The sequence below is a fragment of the Pungitius pungitius genome, chromosome 2, assembly GCF_949316345.1.
Source record: "Pungitius pungitius chromosome 2, fPunPun2.1, whole genome shotgun sequence".
Taxonomy (NCBI): Eukaryota; Metazoa; Chordata; class Actinopteri; order Perciformes; family Gasterosteidae; genus Pungitius; species Pungitius pungitius.
This window is the reverse complement of record NC_084901.1, coordinates 13,760,480-13,779,038: the sequence shown is the minus strand read 5'-3', so window position 1 is coordinate 13,779,038 and position 18,559 is coordinate 13,760,480. Positions and strand designations below refer to the sequence as shown.

At 43.1% G+C, this 18,559-nt stretch overlaps 3 protein-coding genes across 4 annotated transcripts; 1 reads left to right on the top strand and 2 right to left on the bottom strand.

Moving 5' to 3' along the window:
• Positions 1–1,776: 1,776 nt before the first annotated feature.
• On the bottom strand, positions 1,777–6,104 carry b4galt7 (xylosylprotein beta 1,4-galactosyltransferase, polypeptide 7 (galactosyltransferase I)). The gene is made up of 6 exons (XM_037462439.2): positions 5,514–6,104; positions 4,416–4,757; positions 4,029–4,254; positions 3,340–3,423; positions 3,137–3,241; positions 1,777–2,776 (listed from the first exon to the last, which is right to left on the bottom strand). Exons 1-6 carry the CDS (start codon positions 5,564–5,566, stop codon positions 2,621–2,623), a joined length of 966 nt encoding a protein of 321 aa, XP_037318336.1. The 5' UTR covers positions 5,567–6,104; the 3' UTR covers positions 1,777–2,620.
• Positions 6,105–6,725: 621 nt separating this feature from the next.
• Positions 6,726–10,468, bottom strand: tmed9 (transmembrane p24 trafficking protein 9). The gene is made up of 5 exons (XM_037461445.2): positions 10,286–10,468; positions 9,625–9,725; positions 9,409–9,534; positions 9,052–9,198; positions 6,726–8,544 (listed from the first exon to the last, which is right to left on the bottom strand). Exons 1-5 carry the CDS (start codon positions 10,431–10,433, stop codon positions 8,395–8,397), a joined length of 672 nt encoding a protein of 223 aa, XP_037317342.1. The 5' UTR covers positions 10,434–10,468; the 3' UTR covers positions 6,726–8,394.
• Positions 10,469–11,021: 553 nt separating this feature from the next.
• On the top strand, positions 11,022–13,730 carry tmem216 (transmembrane protein 216). 2 transcript variants are annotated; one of them, XM_037459692.2, is made up of 6 exons: positions 11,022–11,069; positions 11,730–11,743; positions 11,850–11,943; positions 12,786–12,878; positions 13,257–13,458; positions 13,551–13,730. In XM_037459692.2, the coding sequence occupies exons 1-6, from the start codon at positions 11,060–11,062 to the stop codon at positions 13,564–13,566; spliced, it is 429 nt and encodes a 142-aa protein (XP_037315589.2). In that variant the 5' UTR covers positions 11,022–11,059; the 3' UTR covers positions 13,567–13,730. The 2 variants fall into 2 exon arrangements, with proteins under 2 accessions (XP_037315589.2, XP_037315588.2); XM_037459691.2 differs by having other exon boundaries at positions 13,531–13,730.
• Positions 13,731–18,559: the final 4,829 nt, after the last annotated feature.

Sequence of the window (18,559 nt, the reverse complement as noted above, 5' to 3'; positions counted from 1 at the left end):
TCATTAACAAAGTTCATTTTCTTATATTTCTTTTTCCCCTCATGACAAATAAAGTTCTATCTCTCACTGCGATGTAAATGGTGGAGTTTATAGATGGTTATAGATAATAAATAAAGATTGCAATGTTTCCATGGAAACAATAGCTGGAATAAACGCAAAATTATGATGAAGAAACAGTAAATGTTGAATTGATTGAAAGAATAAACAGATGAACAAGGTGTGTGAGGTTGTTTCCGGCTCCTCTGCGGTGCTTCTCTAGTGCGCCCCCTGGTGCTTTGGAGGGAACAACGACTAACAGGAAGCTCTAAGCACCTTAATGTGATGATATTACATCAAACAGCACAAAGCTTATCCATCACATCAAAGTGCTCACTGACGTGAGGATTCACACGGACTGAGGCATCCGGAGGTGTCTCCCCTCAGTGTTTCATTAGTCCTGAATGTCGTGCCCTCGTCCCTCCGGTTTATATCTTATTCTTCGCTAATTGCTTCACGACAAAGGCAGAAGCTCATTAAGCAAAAAAAGATTAAATTAAAAGTGTCGGCACCACATTTGAGTTCATTTGAGTTTGAGTAAATAGCTGTGAAGTGTGCAGGTTATTATTATTATAACTACAATTTCCCATCATCTTAAATCGCAGCCGGGTGAAAAGCTCCATAATAACCAAAAACTGAAAGCGCGGAGAGAAGGATGGAGTCTAGTTGTGAGCAAGACAGGTGTTTTAATTTCATTTCTCTATCACAGTCACCTCCAACTAAAGGTGAGAATTACACCCTGGGGGGCTTTAAGGTGGGAAGTGGGGATAGATTCAACCCTCCTTATCAACTGTAGCGTCTGCAGGAGGAAAGAAGCGTGGATGACCTGATTGGGCTAACGGCGCTAACAGGGGTGCTAACAGCTTTCTACCTGCGAGCAATGAGCAGCTGTGATGAGCCAGTTCAGACTTCCTGTTCAGTGGAAGTTCTCATCAAAGGAAAGGTTTTTCTCACTGAATCTACTTGTGAGACAGCGTCTCTTCACAGTGGAACAGAGTAATGGAATACTTTAGATTTACTACATTTAATACTTTAGAGTGTACTGCATGAGGTCTGCAGCATGTAAAGGGTGATGGTGGTGCATGGAGTAGTGTGTGGTGCTGGGAACTGCAGGTTTGGTGGTTCGAGTCCCGGCACCATGTTCCATGTGGAAGTTTCCCCGAGCAAGACACCTGACCCCTAATGGCTCCCCAAGCAAAATAACGCATGAGTTATAACGCAAAGTAAGTCACTTTGGATAAAAGCGTCAGCAAAATGACATGTCACATCAATGGAGTTGAACGTCCCCACATGGTGGCCATCTTGGTACAGTCAGCTCGCTCACCATTACATTGTGTTGGTAGTGTTCTATGTACTTTTTGAATAATCATAACCATGGGTTTTCATACTAAAATTACATTAAACAGAACATTATTCCTAAGTATGTACTGTCATAACATCCCTGACATTTTAATAACAAATCAAACCGTTTTAAAATTGAGCAAATTATTATTTAAAGTACATGTACCACAATGTTATGGGTGAGCGAGCTGACTGTACCAAGATGGCCGCCATGTGGGGGCGTTCTAGACTCCGTAATACATAATAATTATAATATTACTAATAGCTATACAGTATATCTATGTTCAGTTGGCCCTGTAGAACCACACAGGGGGAGACAAACAGAGGCTGTAACACGTGACCACACAGGGAACGCAGAAAAAAACAACGGTTTTGTTTTGTTTTTTAGAGTTTTATAAATACTATTATGGTAAAAATACATGGCAGCGTTTGTCTCTGTAAACAAAGAGCAGTGAGCTGACTTTCGTCAGTTTTGAATTCACGAGAAAATGATTCATTATAAAAAAACAAGCAATGACTTCAGATTCATGAGACAATAAAAAAAAGACTATTCCCTACTCAAAACTATATTTTAGATTTAATGATGAAGTATTAAAAGTTTCATTCTGACAACAATCAAGTTCTGCTCAGGAAGTCAGAGCAAAATGTTTTAGCATCACTCAATTATTACAAAATAGTTACAAAAGTTCTGAACGAATGAGAAAATAACATAAATCCAGTCATTCTGTTATCTTCTCACTTTACTCCGCAAGGAACAGGAAATACATGTCGGGGTTTATTTGGTTTGGAAATTGAGGTTTCTCAATTATTAAAAGTATTTTATTGTTCTGTTCAAGAGAAACAAATCCATGAATTTTCTGCTTCATCTGTTACATCAAACTCTTCACCTCAAACACCGTTTTCCCGTCAGTAGTCAGTAAAAAGATGAAACAAACGGTACAGCGCGCCATTAATAAATCTCCTTTTGCACAATCCCAGTAAATAAAAACAAAAAAATAAAGACCGACCAGCAGGCCCCCCCGGTCTATGGGTGCTAAAGTCACGTGACTGTGACATCATCGTCTCAGTGTCTTTCTGATTCACTGGACAACGATTCCATTAAGAAATGAGAGACATTCCGTTCGTACCGTTTTTTTCTTTCTTTTGGTTTTCCGGCTGCAGATCAAATATTTATAAATAACAGAAACGTGACCAGTGGATCCGCAGGGCACTGCTGGCTGAAGGCCTCCGTGGGGGGGTCACATCAGGCCAACAGGCACCAGGGCGTCCGGTCCTGGTCACACTCCAGCTTGGCGTTGATGACGGTGCAGGGAGCGCCGCTGATGGTCAGCTCCTGTCTGGACTCCACCTGGTACCGGATGTTAGTCAGCCCCCCCTCTGGGTCCACCTTGAACTGCTCCTGCAGGGAAGAGGGAGGCAGGAAAGGAGACAACAGGGCGTGTGGCGTTCAATAAGTGGAGCTTTACGTTCCTTTGAAGTGATCGTCTCGAATCACTATGGCTTCGTGAAACTGTTAATTCCTAAAAGACCTCTGGGTCAGTGAACACAACACGAGGCACAAGGAGACATGGATTTATTCAGGTTTTTGTCACTATTCTAGAAGTGTAACCTCAAACCTTTTTAAAAGGCTGGAGTGGCTCATCGGTACGTTAGCTTAGCTTAGCCACCACAGATGGACTCCATGAAAAGGGGGCGGGGTGGAGCTCCGGGTGATAAATGGACTACGGATTGGTTCCCTCTACCAGGTGACCACTAGTACCTGTTTCTGAGAGGCGACCCTCTTCTGGTCCCTCTTCCTCCAGGCAGAGTCGTGGATGTGGAGGAAGGTTTTATATCCCGTTGTGATTCCACTTGGTCTGAAGAGCTGCAGAGTAAACAAGGAGAGAATCGGAGACACGGTCTGACGTGGTGTAAGTGGTCTCACGCAGGTCCTGACGTGGTCCCCTCTAAACCGACACGTACCTGTAGCTCAGCTTTCCTCAGCCTTCTGTAGAACTCGTCGTCCTCTCGTCCCCATCCCCAGAACCGGTTGGACATCCCGTTACACTGGAAAGACAAAACCACGTAAGCCGTTTCACCTTCTGAAGAACAACGTGTGAAACATCTCCACCTGGTGGGCAGTTTGAACCATTTCATCAATCTGCAGGAACTTCAGTCTCAAACGGGCCTCTTGATGATAAACGTCACTCGAAAGATGAGTGTTTGTGATGATTATGGGATGAGACCAAAATATGCTGGTAATGTTCTACAAATCAGAGACTCAATGTTTCATATTGAGACAGAGGCAAATGAAGTCATAGTGGGAAACATCTCATATCTCCTTTAGAAAAAGGAACATACGGTTCCTTTAGACAAATATCTTAAACGAGATATTCACACAATGAGAAATCTGACTGATAATCAATGTGAATGTAAAGAATACAATACAAATACAAAACGTGATGTCACTTTGGTGTAGCCTTTAAAACCAGGAGAGGACAACACGTGTTACACACACATTGCTATATCACATTGATTCAGATTTCCATGTAACATTTTGGTGACTGTCTGCCGTAGAAAAATAGAGAAAAGTATAAAAATCCACAAGAGTGAGTTTGAACTAACAAATGGAGACTGTGTGACCTCTGACCCCCGACCCCTAGGCTCCGTACCGCTCTGTAGTGCTTCTTGGTGAGCAGCAGGATCCCCCCCACGTAGGTCTTGTAGTGGTACAGCGGGTGCAGCTCGGGCGAGGCCACGTGGAAGGGCCCCTCCACCGGGAAGCCGTAGTCCAGCGCCTCGTTGAGGGGCAGCAGGTCCACGTCGTGCATGGCCAGGTAGTCCGTGTCGTTGCTGCTCTCCAGGAAGCCCACGTTGATCAGGGAGGCCCGGTTGAACCTGGGTGACCAGAGAGGACGCAGGCGCTCTGTCGGTGTGTCTCTCCCCTCCATCGCTCTTTTTTAACTAATTAAACCAGTGCATGCAGCATGTAAAGACTGCATAGCAATAAGCAAAAGTGTTTCATCAATAACCAAAGCTCCAAGGCTCCGCCCCCTTACCTGTAGTGATCCACCTGGTTGATGACGACGATGTTGTGGCGGATCTTCTTCTTGTTGAGGAACGTGTGCATGAAGGGAACAAAAGCCATCAGCTCGTCGAAGCGCTCCCTGAAGGGCACGATGAGGGCCAGTTTGTGGGGACCCCACGAGGGGTCGTCCGCCGCAGACGCCTGACCGCCATTGGGGGGACAGAGCGGCGGTGGCTGGGGGGGGCGCCGATCACCGCGCACATTGGTGGACATTTCCCCGGAGCAGCCGAGCTGCAGCCACATCAGAGAGACGAGCAGCAGCACCATGCAGAGGCCGAACAGCTTGTAGATCGTACATTTACCAGAAAGGAAGCTGCCAGACACACAGAGGGGAGGCGGAGCTTAACGGACAGATGGAAGAACAGGAGTCGATGTCTCTGTAGAACTTGGTCAGATCGCAGAGGAAATGAACCTCCATCAGAGTTTCAAAGAGGTGAAACAGACAAATATAAACAAACACAAAAACAAGGCATTGACTCCATGTGAACGCTATACAATGACACCAAAAACAGAGCCATTCATTCATTGTTTACATTTCAGCTTCATTTCAGAACTGTTTAATATTCACACGGCGATTCTTCTGAAGAAATAAAGTCTGCAGCGTCTTCTTGTGAAATATGAATCATTTCAGCTGTCAGAAACCAGAGGGAATCAAATGCCATTGTTCTGTTTCATGACAGAGCTTGTGTTCATCTTAGTAATATTTAACGTGTGAAATATTTGGATTGTTTAGTCTCCATGTTTGTTGTTTTAAGTTTGAAAGATGCTGATAGAACACAAATAATGTCAAGTACTAAAATATGTTCAGCTCAGAGACTTGTTATTTTACGTACCACATCTCAGAGGTACATATTCTACTTTTGACTGTACTACATGTTACAAGCTCATGTCATCGTGTACTACATGTAAGAAGTAATCATTCTTAATTAGTATTACATTGTTCTGATTCATAATACAACGCAAATTAGATTATTTTTAATCCAAGAGTCCAAATCACTGTGAAGAATGGACTTGTGAGGACACTACTACTAAATAAAACACTAAATAAAACACAAAGCATCGGTCCCACCTTCTCTCCTCTTTGAAGTAGAGCACAGGCTTTCTCCTCGACGAGTACATCATCTTCAATGACGGATCTCAAGGCGTTTTAATTAGAAAACAGTGTTTAGTCTCGGACTAACGTCTCATCGTATCGAGTGACAGAGACCCGACTGTCCTCCGTGATCGTCAACCCTCCACACAAACCCTCCCGGCCCTCCGTATAAACACGGGCTCATTACACTGAACCCTCATTTAGTAACACCATCTTCGTAGCCGGTTCGTCCTGTTAGCATGTTAGCTAGCAGCTTCACTCAGGGTTCCCCGTTAAAACTGTACACGTAGCATGTAGCGGTTCACACACAGCGGCACTCCGGGATCAACTAACGATACCGTCGCAGTTACGTCTTTTTAGTCCGTAAACCTTTGGCCTCTGTGGGAAATATTACAAAAACGCAACAAAAAAACACCGGGGTGAATATTTAACGAGAGTTTGACGATGGAGAAAAAGAATTCTGCTATAGAAATGTTGTCCGATCCATTTTGGCGTCCGAGTGGAAACAGCTCTGGGGAATGCTAGTAAAGGTTCCGCTTTCTCGCGGTCTCTACTTCCGGCAACTTCAGCACGAAAAAATCATATATATATATATATATATATATATATATAAAGGCTATATATAGATATCTTACAGCGGTGTATAGAACGGCCGCATGGCGGCCATCTTGGTACGGTCACCTCGCTCACCCTAACATCGTGTGGTTAGTCGTACATGTACTTTAAATAACTTGCTCAATTTTCAACCGATTTTCAACGATTTCGTCTGCAAAGTGACATCACCATGGTTACGGGCGTCCTTTGTTCTTTAACAACGTTTCGTTCACCAGCAACGCAACCAGGAAGTCCAAATCTGTGAACATCGACAACTTCGACGCCATCGCACGGATGCTACAGTTAAGCTGTCACTCATGATGCCACGCCCCTCTTGAGTCAAAACGTAGTAATTCTACGCCGTCGTAATGACACTTGAGTAAAATATTGTACTTCCTCCAACTAAAGGAAATGTATGTAACAAATGCAAACGAAACAGATCAAATATGAACATACATTACAAGTTTAGAGGGAAACTTTACAGTTCGATGATAAAATTGCTTTCGGGAAATTTAATTAAATTATTTTAGTCTGATACATCTTCGTCAGTGGAGGATATTTCAGGAATATAAAAGAAACCATCAGCACTTCAAATCAAATGTGACAAACTTTATTCCGAGTGCAGTTTTAGATTTCACATGGACAGAATATCTCCAAAAAATGAAATTAAATCAAGCCCCTCCCACAGCCTAAAAGCCAAATGATTCAAAGTCTAACCCAACAGTCCTGAAAGATTCCAGCAACATAAAAAACACCAGAGAAGGAACCAAATCTTTAGAGGGAAAATTAGAGGGAGTTTATTTTAAAATCGGACTCCTATTCCACAGCTTATTTTTACTGGAAGCGAACACATGTGGAAGCCAAACATTTTGGGACTTAGAAAACAAAACTATACGGTGACTGTTTTTTTACCTGAAAAAGGAGAAACATCTGGAGGAATGAGATCACCGTGGTGGCGACGCGTTGGCTTTTGTTACACTCCCCGACCGATGAACCTCCAATAAAAAGCTCAACTTCCTCCTCATCAATAAAACAGACGGCGGGAATGATATTGTACAGATGTGTGATGAGAGGAGGACACTAATTTAAAATGTAAGAGTAATGATTCCACCACTATAGTAAAAGTAGGGATGTTCTAGAGGTGTGGTTAAATGAGGTACTTCTGTGTACTACTACCGGCAAAGTACTGCTGTGGATGTATTTTAGACACCTAAAAGAATTATAAATTCTATATTTAGAATATTGTCACCTTAGTGTGCTGTCAGAAGAAGAGTTCTGAAATCTGTGCTCTCTTCAAAGACACAAGACTCCATTAAGAAAACACTCATCGAACCTCCAGGAACACGGTAGTTTCTGGTCGGCCGCTGCCTTGCTCTGTCAGATAGCTTGAGTTGTTGTGTGACTTTGGTGTTGTCAATGTTTAGTTCAGGTTCACCGAAGTCACACAATAACACAAACTAACCAGCAGAAGAAGGCAGCAGAAGACCAGCAACTCCTTAGTGGTTGGAGCTAAAACAACTGTTTGTGTGAATGGAGTCTGGTGTCTTCAAAGAGATTACAGGTAACAACTTCAACTGTCTGACAGCCACGAAGGAGATAATATTCTAAATATAGAATCTTTTAAAAGTCTAAAATACGTCCAAAACAGACACTCCACCTGAATGTAGTTTAACACAAAGCTCACAAAACCCCCTCGAGAACATCGATACTGTCACTTTAGGCTCTGCTGTTGGGTGCCGCTCAGTTGTTGATGTTGAAACCTGAACACTGAGGTCACGTGAGACTTCTCGCCACCTCAGAACTCAGAGCAGACAACCGAAACAACGGCAGCAGAGCTTTAACGTCTCCCACATGAAGAGAAGAAACGTTTCACCGAATCAGTCTACGTTGAATCAGGATTCTATTTTCTGCATCAGACTGCAGTTCATCTCTTGTGGCCAGTAACACATTATGACCTCATAAAGGGGGGGAAGTTATTAAAAATAATAAAGAAGCACGTTAACACAAAGCAGAGTGAGAAGCTCCCTGTGTAATAAATATCGTTGTCACATCCCCCTCCCCCCACTTCTTCCCCCAATAGTCTACTGCACATGTGAGGAAACAATGAGGAACCATCAACAGTGAAGCAAAGCCCAACCTCACTTTTCTCTGCGTGTCCTCAGCGGTTCTTCATCTGACAGCGATCGCCGCCAATGAGTAGAAACCACACACACACACACACGCACGCACACACTCAGACACACACGCACACAGACACGTGGAGCTACACCAGCTTCTTGGCCTCAAAGAAGCTCTTGAGGTGTCTCATCTGCCAGATGCCGATGGCCACCAGGATGAGGGTCTGGACGATAGACCACCAGAGGACCCGCTGGTTGGTGCTCTCGCTGGTCAGACGGAAACGCTCCTCACGGTACTGAGAGGACAGACAGGCGGGCAGACAGGTCACATGACTGATGGGACACGTTGAAAAACAAACCTCTTTGTTCACTAAAGGATTCATGACGGGAGTCGAACACCATTAAAACAGATTTAAGTTTATGTAAAATGTCAACATTTCAAGAAGACTTCTTGAGGCCTTAGTGGTGAAATGAGACATCAAATCAAGAACTCCCGACTTCAATCAGCTGTTAGACGTCACGTTCTACTGCCATGGGCAGAATAAACAGGAAGTCTACAAGCAGGAGTTTCATCGGGAACCTGTTAGCGGCCAGCCGTTAGCTACATGAGCTTAGCCCAGCAAGCCAGTGTTCCTGTGGCGAGCTGCTGCTTCCTGGTCTGCTTCTAAAATTAGTTTCATAACAGATGTTTTCAGTCCTAGAGCTTGTTGTGAACTGTTGCATTTTGGGAATGTGTTTTAGTGGGTTGCTCCCCCCCACTAAAATAATCTCTATGAAACAAGACAAGTGGTTGTTAAACCAACCCTCTGATAGTTCTGCTCCTTCTGGATCTGGTCCACCTGCTCCACCAGCTGGCGCACTCTCAGCTGCAGCTCCGTCAGCTTGTCTTTGGCGGCGATCTCAGCGTAGTTGTTGGCGTGTTCTCCCACCTGAATGTCCAAGTGAACCCTCTGCGAGACGAGAACAAACAGTACATGAATATAAAGTAAAAAACATGCACTCTAAGCACATGATTAAACATCATTAATAATAATACAGGCAAGAAAAACATTTTTCTGTATTATTTGAATTAAAAATCAAAGTTACAGCACAAAAACAGAGTCAACAGAAACAGTTGAAGAAAGTCTACTCTAATGTAAGCGTGACAGCGGCTCTTTTACCAGCATGCCTCCAGCAAACAGGGCGAACTTGGAGGAGTTGGAGTGCAGACAGATCTGATGCTCTCCAGGTGTGTGTGAGGTGAAGGTGAACCTCCCCTCCGAGCCGTACTGCCGAGACAGGATCACCTGCAGGAGACACAGAGACCAGTTACTGGTAATGGGATGTAATGGGGGGGAGGGGGGGTGATGAGGATAATGATGTTGATGTTTGCTCACCTTGTCATCGGGATCCTTGACTTCCACAAACATCCCCAGGCCCTGAGTGGCAGGCATGTACTCCTCCCTCTGTTTATCGTACAGCTGAGTCCGGTAGTTTCCTGCAGAGAGGGAGGGAAAGAAATGAAAGGGTTAAAACGAGGAAGGAAGGTGTGCGTGAAGGATTGAAAGGATGGAGGGAGTTGGGAAGGAGGAAGAGGACAGGGGTGCACTCATGAGTAAACGTAAATATTGTACTTAAAAAAGGTTTTCTGATGGATTGACCCACTTTTCATACTCATTGAAATTTAAACATACACAAATACCTGTGTTTGAGTTTACTTAATTGACGTTAAATATTTGCTATGTAACGTCACGATATTTAAACGTTAGTGCGAAGAGCACACAACGTAACGTAAAGATTTAGCAATATAAATTAGACTGATTTGAATGCTTTAAATAGTGCGCTGCTAGCTACTCTTGAAAATGTGTGTGCGTATGTTTTGGTCCGTGTCTTTACGGGCTGTGACGTTAAATCGACACAAAAGCAGTACATATCTCACTCTGTGGGGACACGAACGTCAACTTGAGCTCAGTTAGCCGATTAGCTATCAAACGTTAGCTCAAGTTGTTGAGCTAGCAGTTAGCATTAGCCGACTAATCGAATTCCTCTGACACTCACCGATAATCATGGTCTCGTCCGGGATCTCCTCGATGAAACATTTCTTCTCCGTCTCTCCGATGTGAAAATACAACGAGGAGACGACGCCGTAGAAAACGTTTAAGAGCAAAAGCGATCGAAAACACGACCGCATCCTGACAGACACCATCTTCCTTCCTGCCGGGAGATAGAAAGAGCGTCAACTGAGGCTGCGCTAACTCTGCAATGCCACGTAAACCCTCCATGGACTCTGACCAATCAGCGCCCTGCATTAGGATGCTGGGTGTTGTAGTTCTTAACGTTGAAACATGTGTCTTACACGTACCCAATGGCTTACGAAATACTCAAAATATGTATTAATAATTTATTGATTAGTTTATTAGAGAAAAAGAAAACTGTGAATTAAATTAGGGTAAAAGGATAAATAAAAAAATGAAATAACAAAGTTCATTCTCAATCAAATACATGCACAGTTGCTATTTGTATATTGTTAATGCATAAAATGCATCGTATTGTGCCAATATTTTATAATTACATTATTTATATATTGAGGCCATTATTTTCTTCCATATGAGTGAGTACAATCATGTCAGTACCATGCTAACATTTTAGGTGATTTCAATAATTCGATTTTACGATTTGTTTTATTTACGTTGTGAGTAGTAGCAGCGTTAGTTCTACTACTAGTAGTAATACCACATTCAGCCACTGTATGGCAGCAAACTAAACCCGCCGGTTTAACGCAAAACCAAAGAAGAAGCACTTCCGCCCAAGCTGTTTCCATGGCAATCAGACATGGCGCCTGGTAAGTCACTCTCTCGTGCCGAATAAATGTTAGACATAAACCACTTTATAACTTCATATTTGTATCATAAACGATTTACGGCATAAAAAGCAACCCGTTTTACCGGGACAGCAGGAAGGAAAACGTCCGGTTGTGCGTTTGGACTCTCCGCCAACATCTAACGGAGCCGATGTTAGCTTCGTTAGCTCAGTGTTAGAAGTCAGATTTATTATAATTCCATATTCATCAATTGCACACTTACTGTTTCATGAACTGTCAACGAACAGCGAAACTCATTTAAAATAATGAAATGCCAAAGAGGAAACTCTTTGGTTAGTTTAGCTTTTCAACTTTAAATACATTAGGAAAATGTACTAAAAGCAGCAATATTATGTATAACGCTGAAATGTAACGTTATATCTTACATGAACATTTTTAGACTAGTATTCTTCTTCTTTTACTTAAAGTAAAGTAAAGGATCCGAGTACTTCTTCCACAACTGGTGCTGGTATTTGACCAAATACCTATATATTGCAGAAAGAAAACTAAGATGTTTGTTTTATTTAAAGTAAATGAAACTCCTATTTAGTGATTAAGAAATGTGGTGACACCAACCCTTATATAGTAATGCATTTAAATGTAGTATTCCTGATTTTTTGGATTTTCTCTTCATCTCTGCAGGGAGCCAACCAATCGTATCCTTCACGTGGAACTGATGCGTGTGTGTGTGCGTGCGTGTGAGAGAGAGAGAGAGAGATGTGTCCCTCGTCCCTCCGTTGCCCTTGACTCGTTCTCCCTCAGCTTTCGTCCACTCCCCTGCAGGTCCTCTTCTACCTGAACTGCTGGTACTTTGCTGCCTTCTACCTGGCGGAGGTCCTGATGTTCATTTACAAAGGTGTGAGAGAGACGGCGTGTCTTCGCGACGTCCTCAGTGAGACAGGACACAGAAAGACAAATCAGAGTTCTGCAGGAATATGTACCCAACCATTTAGAAAAATATACACAAATGTACACTTTTCAGTTTTAACAACACACGTTCAGAAAAACACTTAAAACAGCTCTACTCTTCATGTTAGGTGTTTTCTTTCTTCTTTTACTCAGTTTTAATGCAATTTTATCCAACATCTGTCCATAAAACAGCTCTCATGAGGTGAAGGCTCACTGTGGTGGAGAACAGATGAAACTTATAGTTATAAAGCCTCTAGATTGAAAGAGAATATGATAAAAGGCATGACGTTCCACCAGACAAACTCTGTGGTTTAAGGTCTTTTAGTGGGACGTTTTAGATAAAAGTTTAGGGTGTCTGCCGTTTGTGTCTTTGTGTTACAATGAAACGGATGAAATGTCTTCTGTCTCACTGTGCATCGTGTGGACTAAAGGAGTACAGTGGGACAACTGAAATCTCTTTTCACATATTATGAAACTAGTGGAAAGTTGTAAATTGTTAAATTAGTGAAAGGTAGAAACAAATCCATTATAAAGTTTTTATTTATTTTTTAAAAATGTACAAGAAAGTTTAGATGACGTAGTGAGATTACGGCCATACAATGTAGTGATAGTAAATATATATATATATATATATATATATATAGCTCAAAATAATTTAACATTTGAAATCCAACTTTCCTGCTTTATTGGAGGGACAAACTTTAAATGAGGCAGCAGAAGGAGGCGGTTGGTTATTCTGAATTTAATGTTTAACATCAAGCTGAGAGATGGTCTTTGTTTTTTGGTCAGGAATCTTACTTCCCTATCCGTCGGATAACCTGGTTCTGGATGTGGTTCTGCTGGGGCTCTTCCTCGGCTTAGAGACGCTCAGGATCTTCTACGGTGAGCAGTGACATCTGAACTCACTCTTTGGTCACCAGGTCATTTAGGTCCACCTAAACGTTATGTACCTAATCTTTGCCTGAAGACCCGACAGGATGTAGATGTTTGTGCTGCTGCTCTACCTGTCTGCAGCTTTTCTAGTGACCTCTACTGAGTGCTGATGAATAGATCAAAACTTGTTATCATCATGTTAACCAACTCATCCAGGAGCTCTGTTGTGCACATGGAGGTGATTTCATGAAAACCTTCTGAGTGACGCTCTTTGGAAACTGAACAGTTTAGTTTTAAAGACTTGGTGCTAAAACGGAGGCAAAGAGCCTCGAAGTGGATCCAGTGTGGGTGAAGCCTCCCGGCCGCTGACCCGGTGTCGTCCTGCAGGGTGGAAGGGGAACCTGTGCGAGCGCTCCATGGCCTCGTGCACGGCGCTCCTGGTCCTGCTGCCCTGCGCCGCGCTGGCCGTCTACTTCCTGCTGCTGCAGACCTTCGTCCTGCGGCTGGAGTTCATCCTCAGCGCCGTGCTGCTCTGCTTCTACGGCCTGGAGCTGCTGCTCGGACTGCTCTCCATATCCACCTTCTCCAGGTGAGCAACTCTCTCTCTCTGTGTGTGTGTGTGTGTGTGTGTGTGTGTGTGTAAAGAAAATCTTTAATTAAGTTTTCATTTTCTCCTTGAAGGTCCAAAGTGTACTGAAGCACGAAGGAGTCAAACTTTCTTCAGATAACACTTTGTAAATGAAATGTATAGTTTACCGTTAAAATGTAAATTGGTTGCTTTTATACAAACTGTTTGTACTAATAATTGATCACACCACATTCTTTACAAATTGCTGTGATAATAAAGTTATGTAAATAAGACCTTTCTTAAATGTATTTTTTATTTAAATTCCCATCATGGGCAGAGAGTTTAAAGTTAAACATCATGGGGTTCCCCATCCAGCACAAACATCAGGATCTGTAAATACGACGCTCATCCCGAGCTGCTGGTCCACCGGCGGCTCCTCGTGAGCCCAACGTTCACCTGGAGGGAGAGAGACATGTGTCATGATTACGAGTAGCAGGTTTCACATGATGATGAATAGTTCACAGAATAGGATCGATTCACTCCATATGCTGTTATGAACACTTATTAGGACCTACTGCTAATAGTAGGAGTAATAAAATGAGTCCAATGCAGGATTGAGAACAGAATTCTAATAATAATAAACAGAATCACGTAGGTAATTATAAATAACATGACCCGATTCTTTAATGAATGCTTCGTATATTCTGCATCTCGTGAGGGCCGATGAACTACACTTTACATTTTGACTCTTTATTTTGTATTTTAATTGTTCTATTGTTGTTGAATCGTTTGACTTTATTGAAATTGTTACTGTTTTGTTCTATTTTGAAATGGTGTTTGTTTAATTTATTTTGTGCTTAAAAACTTCAGTTCTATTTTTCATTGTCACTTTATGGTGTCAAGAGAATACAGGTCAATGTCCTTGTTATTCATTCTGTCTCAAGATTATTCTCTTATATTATTGCATATTTACTGAAGCGCAGCTCGTTTTGAACTAGTATCACAGGATCTGAGGATGAATGTTTGAGGTTTTTATTACTCGGGCGCAGCCTCAAGGAAGCAAACTGGTCCACACTTATTTGAATGTTATTTTCTGTTAAATGATCCAATTGAAACCAACATGTTAATGATTTTTATTGAGCTTTAGAGGGACTGGTATATTGAGGCTAACAGTTTCCCCCTGCCTCCAGTCTTTATGCTAAGCTAGGCTAACCCCACTGACATGATGACAGGAAATCAATAATTGTTTTTAATCAACAGAAACATGAATGTTTTGCAGTGAAAAGTTCTCCGACTTTACCACTTTTATTCTTCTTTTATTAAGCTTCCTCAAACCTTCGAGAGGGAAATATTTCTTTCCTTAAACCTCTAATCTCACACCAGCAATTTAACAGTAAGCGAGCAGGCAGAAGGGGAAAGAGGATCAACGGGGGGGGGGGGGGGGGGGGGGCATTTGTTCTGCTCGTCCACGTCGCCCTTCCCCATCAGGCCGAGGCTCGTATGAAAGAGATCAGCGCTCTCTGGGGGGATGAACGGGATCCACACAGTTTACAGATGTTTCCTCTGGGCCTTTATTAAAAAAGGGTTTGTTATTCATTTTGTCATTCATTTATTTGAATATATATTATAATTAGAGATGAGTAAAGATCTTCATTCGGACCGAAATGCTGAATAAAATATACAAATCATTAAGTTGCCCCAAAGTTGTTGCCCCAATGTTTATTTATTTTGAGAAATACTGAATGAAAATAAGACAATTCATTAATATTGCAAAAAGTGCAATGCTAACTATGATATAATAACAGAATAGTGCATCCACTGCAATATAATTTAGCCTAAAATAACCATAAAATATAATATATCAAAATTATGTAATAATAATCTACTATAATTCAATTTGATATAATATAATATTGTATAGTATGCAAAGCACACATGAAGGAAAGAACAAGAAACCAAGATGAATTCATATGTTTAATTATTAACATTTAAAACCAACAATTCCGTGGTCCAGATATTAAATTAAGATCAACCTTGTAGCTTTCACCCAAACGTGTCCTTCTGCCCGCAGCTTGTGTTCTACCTTCAGTTTGAGGGGACAAACAAAGTGAAACCACCAACACATACCATTAAATATACGCGTCAATCAATGAGTCTCCATCAATGAGTCTCCATCAATAGGTCCGGATCTCCTGGTCTTCTGCAGTTCTCTTTGTCTACCAGCAGGTGGCAGTGACGCTGCATCAGTCAGGGCCACGAGCTCCGCTTCACCAGCAGCTTCCGAGGAAGACGAGGGGGGACAGAGGGAGAGGAGGACGAGGGATGGGGATTTTAATTAACTGCTTGAGAGGAAGAGGAGACGAGAAATCTGGGAAGAGGGGGAGGAAAGAAGGAGAAAAAAAGGAGGAAGATGAGGAGGAGTTACATCTGGGAAGAGAGGAAGGAAGCTGCGGAATAGTTCAATGCTTGAATATATTATTAATTATGTATTTTAAGTCAAATTCATCATCTATATTATACAAGTCAGTAACTAATGATCCAAATTGTTTCTATCATCTGAACCTCTGTTCTTAACGAGGTCGGAGGCCGAACCGGCCAATCAGGAGTGGAGTGGCCTAACGAGCAGCAGGGGGCGGGGCCTGCCGCCTCGTAGACAGAGACCTACCGGGTGGGTTTTTATTCACAGCGTGTCCCGGATGAATAAAGATCAAATTAGAGGTTAATAAGCTCCGCCGTCGATCCTGACATTTATACGAGCTGTGGGCTCGGCTGGCTGTGATTTATGTTTACATCGGCGCCGCCAGGAGATAAATAGATAAATCAAGAAATCAAATGAAGGAGCTTGAGACCTTCTTCTCGATGCAGAGAAGCATTCTGGGAGATGAGAGGTGTCCAGTCAGAGGTGAGAAAGAAGGAGATAAAGTCAGTGGGAAAAAAGACGGGATCCTTTCTGGTCAATTTGCACGAATCGTGAGAGGGGGCGTGGCTTATCCCCCAGAAAACAGATCAACCATGGAAGACACAGCGACTCTGTCCTGTCCTTCTGACGTCGGACCACCAAACGCCATCGTGCTTTGGTACTAAATAGCGTTTGTGGGCGCAGACACTACAGGGAGCGCTACGTGATGCTAGCCGTTAGCCCGTGTGATAGCTCGTTGGCGCGTATGGTGACCGGACTTCACCGCCTTCACATCATTCATCTCTGCTGAGGGACCTGTCCCATGGAGAGACACCGTGTGCCCAAAGACACACACACACACACACACACACACATTACCATTGAGCCACGTCCTGTAATATGACTTATCATTGAGCAGCAGTGTGTCGTTAAACAATACAATTCACTACAGTTTAACACACTGCAGTGCAGTGATGGATGTTGTAAAAAGGCACATACATATGTGGGGGGGGGGGGGGGGGGGGGACTCTGTGGTGCATTCAGAGCCGGACGTGGGGGGGCCTAGCTCTGATCTGGAACTGCCTCCGCCATTCATTGAAATCAACAGACCCTCCCCCCCCCCCCCCCCCCCTAGATAAGTATGTACGATTTAAGCGTCTGAATGTATCCGATGTCTCACCTGGATGAAGATGAATTACATACAAACATTAAAAGACTCATGGATCCACTCGGTGGCAGTGAAGCGCCGCCATTCAACTGTGGGAGGAAAACTCCCGAAATGCATTTGTCATAGATGGGGGGGAAAGAGAAGCAGAGATGTGGGAGGAGGGGGGGGGGGGGATCCATAATGTATGTGATCAGTCAGAGAGAAACACTGGAGGAAGATGCATATTTACAGGGTTATGATACTAATGATGACACAGATGCTGAAGCCCACATGAGCCGACACAGAGAGAGCTTCCTGTCCGTCACACTCACTCACACACACACACTCACTCTCACACACACACACACACACACACACACACACACACACACACACACACACACACACACACACACACACACACACACTCACACACAAAGAAACACACACACACACGCACACACATGCACACACACACACACACACACACACACACACACCTCCCTCTCTCTTTGTGAGCCCTAAAGTCTGATCTTCTTAAAACAAGAGAGGAAGGATAAGCCAATGGGGGGTGAGCTTCTCTCACCTGAGGAGCAGGAGGAAAGGTGCTTTTGGCCTGAGTAGAAACCTCCCGGATGGCGGCTGCACATCCTGCTGAGGGTTCGGTCCAAAGATAAAGGTGGAGCACACGTGATGATGTATGGAGCAAGACATCAAGAAGGTTAAAATTACCATGTTACTGAGCAATATGTGCTACAGTAATTCCCTTTTCTCCACTCGAGAAGCTACTTTACACTTCAGTACACGTCACTACTAATGACTTATTAGTTGGGTTTCTGAAGATATTCAGGAGGGTTCTTAGAGGCTCTTTTCGGGGTGTAAATGTATATTTAGCATCAGATGAAGAACAACAGGAAAGACCTTTGTGCATAAAACAATTTCCTCTAATTTGCGTCCATTAAACACAATGTTGTCATTTCCTGCCGAGGACGTTAGTGCACGTTAGTGCACGTGAGAGCGCTGCACACACACACACCTCGATGTGTCTTGGGAGCGCTGTGGGCTCGTTTGTGATCGTTACGAGACTCCATCAGAGAAATGGGACGCGGCCTCGTTCTGGTCGGTTTAACTCAGTTCTGCCCGAGCACTCGATTCTTCCCAGAGAAATGAGAAGAGACAACAGCATGGAGACGTATCACAACGTCTAATAACGGCTCATAAAGTCTCGTCGTGTTTCACGAGGTCTCATAACATCTCATAACGTTTCATAACGTCGTCTTAAAACACGTCTTAATGTTTCATAACATCTCATAATGTTTTAATGTTCCTAACGAGTCTTAATGTTTCATAACGCTACGTAACATCTCAGAACGTCTCATAATGTTTCATAACATCTCATAATGTTTCACACATGCTCCAGAGCCATCGATACACCTGTTTGCTCCCTCAGTTTGGTTATCCGTCTCCTGAGATCAGACTAATCATTTGTGGCATAAATTGTTCCCTCTTGTTGCGGCTTGTTTTGTATTTTACGTCCCACAGCATGTGAAGCTCCTTCTGTCTTCTAGACCCTCGGC